General features: G+C 39.8%; 1 protein-coding gene across 1 annotated transcript in view; it reads right to left on the reverse strand.

Moving 5' to 3' along the window:
- LOC145987840 (uncharacterized) overlaps positions 1 to 7168 on the reverse strand; it is a 277367-nt gene extending 270199 nt beyond the window's left edge. Inside the window, exon 1 of the mRNA XM_083122582.1 lies at positions 6955 to 7168. Coding sequence (XP_082978708.1) covers positions 6955 to 7093 — 139 coding nt within the window. The 5' untranslated portion in view covers positions 7094 to 7168. The remainder of the gene's footprint in view (positions 1 to 6954) is intronic.
- Between the last annotated feature and the right edge of the window lie 1078 nt (positions 7169 to 8246).

Here is an 8246-nt window from a genome sequence, read left to right on the forward strand (position 1 = left end):
AATCGCATGATTTAAATTTAATAGACCATATCACAGTTAGGCTAAAATTGAACAACGGAGCATGAATTATATTGAGTTTTATTAATTTCTAAATAACATCCAGATCAAGGATTGAATCGGTGTACTAATGTTTACAAAACAAAACTTGATACTCTTTTATAAATATAGGATAAACATTCACCCATTAACCACGAAGAGTTCTTCGATATTTTAGGATCCTTTACCCATAATATTACGCTCAGTTCTGGCCAGAAACTTGACAAGACTTTTGTATCATGTATGTAAAGAATTACGTGCTCTTTATTGAGCTACAAAATGTCCTTCAATACAGTTAAATATTTACCTTCTTTAGTTTTTAAATACTTTCTTATAATATGTTCTCGCGAGAATTAATTCAAAAGTACTCTATTACTTGTAGAACGTCGACAGTTATCATCTAGAAATTCCTTGACTCGTCGGCGCTATAATGATGTACAACCACTGATGTAAAGATGACCACGGAAGGAATGAGTTTCCCACTATCACCGTAGCCAGAATGAAAAAGAGGCCTTACGTCACGAACAGCACTTCATTGCCTTCCATATCCTTGGTATGGACACTTACGTTCAGGGGAGAATTTCCCATTCATCCATAAACAAGGCAATCTTCCACCGAAGAAATTCTATTTTAGGAAATACGTTTAGGAAAAATGGCTGCTTCTAATGTAGGAATACTGTCCTTCTATTCCTCCAAACACCAATCACTAAACCACTTAATTATCAGAACGCGTCACTTATTTCCACTCGACGCTAAGAGAATCTTGCTTTGTGCTTAGCATATTCCGCTATTGTTAGAACGCACAAGTTGTTTACTCGGCGCACAACAATCCATTATTTTGTACTTCAACGCAAAATACAGAACTAGTGTTCAACCATGAGTGCAAATCTGGTACATTTGTTCTTATACACGAACATATGCACTGAAAAACTGAGTAAAGCGAAAACTATTGTTTCCAGAATGATAAAAATGTTACCAATTAATACAATTATTCTTATACTTGATATCGCCAGAAATTATATTTGGTGATAATACACCACACGCTACACCGCTCCAGTATTAGTGCAAACGGTGCGAACACCAAATACAAGCTCACCGCTCACGAGAAGATCCCAAAACGAGGGGCGACGGGGAGCGGGGGTGAAGGGAAGGAGCAGTCCATTTGCAGATTTTAGGTTGTTTTTGTTTTTTTGCGTTTCGGCATGGTTCAGATCGCTGATCCACAGAACTTCACTTCTCCACTGCCATGTAACAACTAAGAGAACAGGAATTAAAAACTATTGTTATTTCTGAATTCTGATGTCGTGAAACTCAAATAAGCCGCGGCGTATCGCACGCATATTCTTACCTATTGTTAGAAACTTTCTGATCACCATGAGCCGCGGTAGATATCACAAATGCTTTGAAATCAAAACCATACGCAACGAGCGGCGACAACAGCAGTGACGCAAAAGTCCAACATTTGTTTCTTTGTTGGAAGAAAAATTTCTTGGCTTTGCGCTTGCAACTGAGTGAGAGTGTCGAATTTCTTTACTTCGAAATTGAAGACGGAAATAATATTAACAATTATTATTAAATAACATTTTGTTACTAATCTTGAAGTTAAGCAGTTGTCTTTATCCCCGAAAAGAGAACATTTCCAAATTTTCCTAAAAATCTGGCCGGACCATTTTTAGGACTCGAAAAGAGGATTAGTCGAGGTAAAACAGGGCGTCTGGTAACCTTAAACAAATTGTATCGCTGCATCGGTTACAGCAAGCTCACATGTGTTTCTCACTCAGGGTGCACTCCCCTAACCCTAATAGTGGAGTCGCCTGTCGCTACGTCACTGCACTTCCGTTGGGGATCATCTCCTGAGCGGTGAGCTGTACACTACTTGACTCCAAATCAACGACTCGTTGTTGCACCGTGTAACCGCGAGTGCATAGAGAGTCAAAAAGGCCAGCGAACTGACGGCGCTATCAGGTCAATGATTGTAAAGGTACTCATAGGTATTAAAATACTACAACATTGTTATATTTTTGAAGCAATGATCCCGGGTTCGATACCCACGTTTTACAGTGGTTAGGATCTCACTTTATAAGAAGTGTACTTAAAAGAACAATTCATTTCTTTTTTCAAGCAATAGTGAATCAGCATGAACCGCCTACATGGGATGCAAGAAATAAGGGGGGGAGCATGGATCACCCAATAGTTAGGAATCTCAAAGTCACAGGACCTGCATGGATTTTTGATTCATTGAGTTGGTGTTTTTTTAAGTCAATTTTATGCACAGTAAGGCTAATCAGGACTGGACCTACAGTTTAAAGTGGGATCCGAACCACCGGATATCGAACCCTGGACACCTTGATTACAAGGTGGCGACGCTACCACTGCACCACCGGGGTAGCTTACCTGCGTGACTTATTGGATAACATTAATGCAATAAACATGATCTCTCAAAACACCAGAAGCTGAAGATGAAATATTGTGAAGTCCAACTCTGTTCAATGAATTATTAACGCGATAAAATGTTCTGTGACGACAGGCCCCTCTCCCTATGTGAGTTCTCAATACAAAATATCACCTTACAGGGATAATTGGAGAGTTGCAAAACCACCAATTTTTTTATGGATAGGATTATGCACGGAAATCTATTTACTTTACATCGCACAGCACCCTAAACATAGTTATATTTCATTAACTTTATTTGGTGAATTATATCTGATTACTCTGTGGTCTCTCCGCTACAATTTTAGCCTCTGCGATATGCAAATCAAAATTTTCAGTGTCCTGTACAAACCAAAATCATTCTACACTTTATACTTGCATCGTCTGCAGTTTGAAACAGCGTTGCCAAACGATTTCTACACAGAGAGAGAGTCTCTGCAATAGTTCAATTCTTTGGAAAAGAGAAGACCAACAGAACTAAATGTGGCGCTTCGTTAAGACATTAGTTACTCTACACCGACGCTGAATTAACGTACAGGTTCAATGACGGAAGCAAGCGAATCAAAGGAAGTGTTCCCCATTCACTCTCGCGCGCCGAACATTAAACTCACTTCGTACTTCTGCAGAACATCAGCATGCATGACTCTCATAAAAGACCAGTTAAGTGCCAAGGACCTTGGCGTGATGTCAAACGTTGCTTAAATGTAAATAAACACATTGGAAACTTTACCATCAGCGAGATTAAAAGCTATAGTTTCAAGATAACACTACTCATTCTCAACATTTACAATCTGTTGACATCTTTATATTTGTGACATCCAGTTCGGCAATTTTGTGCTTTTATCAGGCAGACGGAGAGCGAGAGAGAGAGAGAGACAGAAAGAAATAGGTAGATAGAGAGAGAGAGAGAGAGAGAGAGAGACAGAAAGAAATAGGTAGATAGAGAGAGAGAGAGAGAGAGAGAGAGAGACAGATACAGGGTATCCGAAAAGTCACGACTCATAACTTTTGTACAGAAGGTGATAGACATGAAACTTACACTGGGTATTAATTTTGTCTATGTGGATGTTTTAAAAATATTAAACATGAAAATTATGCTCTACATGAACCTTCAGTATGCGGAAAAATTACCAAGGTGTAATTTTTTTGTATAAAGTAAAACGAAGTATGGATAAAGACAGCCGTGGAGTCGTTTACAAAAATCGATGGTCACTGTGGGCATTTATTGAATGGGTACTGGGTACTGGTAACATTGCTCGAGTCAGAGGGCAGTACCAGATGTGCCCGACATTTATTCACTCAATGCCCAGATGAAAGAAAATATTTGAAATTTAGCCTACCTATATTTTTGTGGCAAATATATTTTTTTGGGGAAAAAATAAAGTTTGTCTAAAATGCACTACTAAGTATACACATACAATTGGCGCAGATATGTTTACTCCAGTAACACACCAGAGCGCAAAAACTGTTAATTATGCAGTTTTGCTGCATGAAAATTCATCAGTTAGTGTTCCGCGTGATGAACTAAAATGCATCAATTGAGATCAGACACAATCATTGCAAAGAAACTGAAATTACACGTTTAAGTGTGTCAATTGATACAGCAACCGGAGCGAATTAACAATACCGAACCCCTCCCCGATTTTTGAAACATTTCGCATATTCACAAATTGAGGCCTCCTAATAACAAATTTGAAGATAAAATTTGGGGGTCACGTGTAGAAATTGCAAAATAAGCGAAATTGAGTGGTCCGTGATCGGAACAAACATGCACGTTTGCTCATTATTTACCGGAAGATTTTGTGTTTCCAATACTTAAAAAACGAAATATACATTCCTGACATTACTACGACCATAAATTTTAACTATGCTTGCCTAACCTAACCTTACCGTGAATGGTTCGTGGGGCTATCCGTCAGTGGTTTGTGGGGCTATCCGTGCATGGTTTTACGACCCCAAATTTTAACTATGTTTGCTGAACCTTACCGAGAATGGTCAGTGGGGCTATCCGTGAATGGTTTTGCGCTAATTGTGATAACGAACCGGTAAAAAATCTTATTTTCGTAGCACTTTAAAGGCAAACGTTCTTCATCGAAGACGCCATTTTCGTATCCTGCAATTTTACGATCGATGCATTGTTGCCAAACCTACCTGTAATCAACAACTTTTTTACTGTTCTCTTCCGCCATTCTTACACGATCCATGCTCTCCAAGTATGAAATCAACAGTGTGGCAACGCTGTAGACAGCGTAACTAATTGCGAACGTCAGTTGTTCATATCAACAAATATGGTTTCCATACTTGTATACGGAGAATCATTGCGAGAATAGAATAGCTTATTTTACAACTTCTACACGTTAATGAACAATTTCCACACCTCACCCTAACATGTTAAACTCAGATAAATCATCGCGACTAATTATTTCGTGAGTATAAGCAGTAGCATAGAAATTACAGAAGGGTCCGGTATTGTAAATTCTTGCCCAGCAACCTTGATTCTGATGCATTTCGATTTCCTTGCGATTCATATTAGTTAATAACGACTGGTCCTACAGTTTAAGGTGCAACATGCCTCCACATAGGGGTCGAATCAAGGACTTCACTTACAACACGACGACAGGATTGCCACTGCACGATAGAGGAAGATCTCGAATGCGTTTTTACTTATCTCAAAGACACTCAAATTAGAATTTGATATGCATTATTTCAAAGCTTACAAAGCTTGAGAAACAAATCTTGCATAAAACATTTCTCGGCACGAAACAAGAGACAGGTAAAAGGGTGTGCAGTTTCCATCGTGCAACGTAGATGACACAATGATGGGACTCCATCGAAACTTCCAAAAGGAAGGAAAATGTATCGTCAGCGTAGGATCTGAAGTTGGGTATCCAACCACAAATTCCTTGCAGTAGTGTTACCAAGAAAAGTTTCTTCAATAAATTCGTAAGCATGCTAGAAAAATGTACTCGGAGAAGAGTTTTTTAACTTACTTTTCTTCAAACTTTTTGCTGTTAATTTCATCTATCTAGTACAGTCATTAGAAAAGTATGAAACCATAAATGCTGAAAAACCAACGAAACTAACATTTTAAAAAAAATCATCCATTAAGTTTACGTCACAGGCGGCTCCAGTGTCAGGAAATCTAGGGGTGCCAATTGAGTGTGGAATTTCCAAAGAGGGGTTTGATGTTAATATAATTGAAAAGCACCCCCATTATTCAGATAGATAGAGATCGCTTAAAATTATTATTAGTTTTTCTTGCTTGCAGTGAAGTTATTCATGAGCTTAAATATTGAGTTCTTATAATTTACAAATATGTGTAATAACTGTGTCTACACATAAAAAAGTTTAATATTAATACATTATATCTAAATAGTGCACAATCAAAATATAGATAATGAAACGAGTCAGTAGTAAATCAGGAATAAGTACAATATAAAACAGAAATTATTCGCGACTGTTTTAAAATGAATCGTTCTTGATTGTTACTTGAAGAACAATAGATTTATAAAACTGAGGTTAAAACTGGTTTACATTTTAGACACTCGTGTTATTGCATTACTAAAATGAAGTTTTATTTATTATTCTTGTTATTATTATTATTGAGAGGACAATTGGGGATGCTGCAAGGGGCGCTGACGTAACAAGGGGTGAGCAAGAACTCCTCGCACCCCTTTGGCGCCATCTATGGTTTTTTCCTATTTTATATTATTATTATGTATCTAATTCCCTTATCGTTCTGTTAAAAACTTCTCGCCTTTTTTAGTTTAAATATCGTAATTTGAGGAAAAAGTTTATAAATTTCCAATGAAATTTCATAAATGTTCGTACATGTCGCTTCACTACATTTAAAACTGAATAAAGAAGAACGATTTAAATAGAGAACGCAAATAGAACAAAGAAACAGTAATTTACGAATGTAAGAGGTGAAAAAATATATCGATCCCCTTTAAAAATGCAGGTTCGTAATAATATTCAGGCCTCTGCGAGAAATACCTCACCCTGGGGAGGAAGTGGAATCGTAGTTTGACATTCGTTGCGTCTTCTGACGGAAATATTCACAAAGGCAGGTAGTAATATTCTCCGATGCGTAATTCGAAGCTATTTCACGCTAGGGTTTTATGCGAGTTTGCTTTGGAAACGGGTTTATTCACGCCACACTTTGCACAACGAGTTTCGTTCTGCACGCAATGCAAGGGGAGAAAGTCGATTTCGCTTCCCCCTTCGGTCTGTCATAGACAAATGCCGGCTGGGTAGCGCAACGATCAATAACAGACTACGCGACACTGCGGTGATTTTTTCAGCCCGAAGGCTCACAGCTGGTAAAGTAATAATCACAACAAAATAAGCACTGGTCACCACAAACAATTCCCGTCGCACTTTTTTCCCCAGAGAAAAACAACAGCGCTTGCGTCGACCGATACAATTAACACATGCTGGAAGAAAAAAACACTGTCAATATGCACAAAACAGGACTCGTATCCTTACCTTTTGAGATTTTCTGCAGGATGAGATCCTTGTGTTCCTCAGAATGCGGTTCTCCGATCACAATAAGCAAATAGCAGCCAGTTAAGGGGGAGGGGGCACCCTCCCCGGGCGTCGAGTCTCGAGCCCCGACTTCCTCCATTATGTCTGGTGATCAACGCACGAATGAGGAGAGTCGACGGTAGGAACCCGCACGATTGGGCTGGAGGACTGCGCTAGTCAATGACAGACTGTCTGCTTTATTTTCCTTTTCGCCCCGCTACGCTCCGCTGGGGATACGGTGCGCGCAGCCGAGTGTAAAGTGAAGCATTTGCAAGCGAACCCTCGCCTTGCTGCAGGTCTCGCTGAACGTCAGCGTCTGGAGCGAGGAATCCAGACGCTATTTTGACTAGCGTCACACTTCCGTTGAGCTCGACTTACTGCGGTATTGAGCCTTCCATGTGCAGACTGACTTTTGTCGTAGGGCCATATGATTGCGGTGAATGGGCCTCGTTCACTTTATACACAATCCCCACACTTCACGTAATTACTGCAGCGATCCAGGGACTACTTCCAGCAGCGGAACAGGAAATAAGAAAGAAAAAAGTAATATTGTGCTCTGATTCGTTCATCCACTACGAGAGGCCTATTTTCCTGTTCTTCACTGTCGCTGACAGTTTTCGTGCGGTCTGTAGTTCGACCCCCGGCGACCCATGTACAGAAATATCTCGGGACTGCGAGTTCACAGCACGATTAGATGCCACCTCGGTGACCGAACGCGTGGAGTGGTCCACTCACCAGGGGTGGTACGGAGACAAGATTCGATTTCGTCTCGAAATCTGAAACGAGATCGTAACCGAGACAGCTCTTTGAAAATCGAGATGAGAACGAAACCAGACCTTTCGAGATTTGTCGAGACGAGACAGACGACGAGGCACACAACTGCGAAATCAAGATGAGACCGAGTCACGTTCTAGACTTTGCTTAACTATAAGTTTGATACTTGATTGATTTATTGATTTTAAATTACTTGGCCTTCTTGCCACTTTTGGCTAATCGCGAAGATGAGGATGAATTGTGATGAGACGGATGAAGGGGCAATCACAAACATACAGGCAGCGGTGGCACCAGGATTAATCATGTAGGGGTGCTGAAGGGGCGCGGAATGAAATTTAGGGGGTGCAATGTTTAAAATAAACAAAACATGAAACATGCATGTACGTTTTAGCCACTAAATGAAATACAAATTTATTTTCCACGGAAGCCCGCATACAACTTACATTAAATAATTCCCGGAGCACGACTTGATGATATCT

Source organism: Lepisma saccharinum, chromosome 5 (assembly GCF_977018435.1).
Source record: "Lepisma saccharinum chromosome 5, izLepSacc3.1, whole genome shotgun sequence".
Classification (NCBI taxonomy): Eukaryota; Metazoa; Arthropoda; class Insecta; order Zygentoma; family Lepismatidae; genus Lepisma; species Lepisma saccharinum.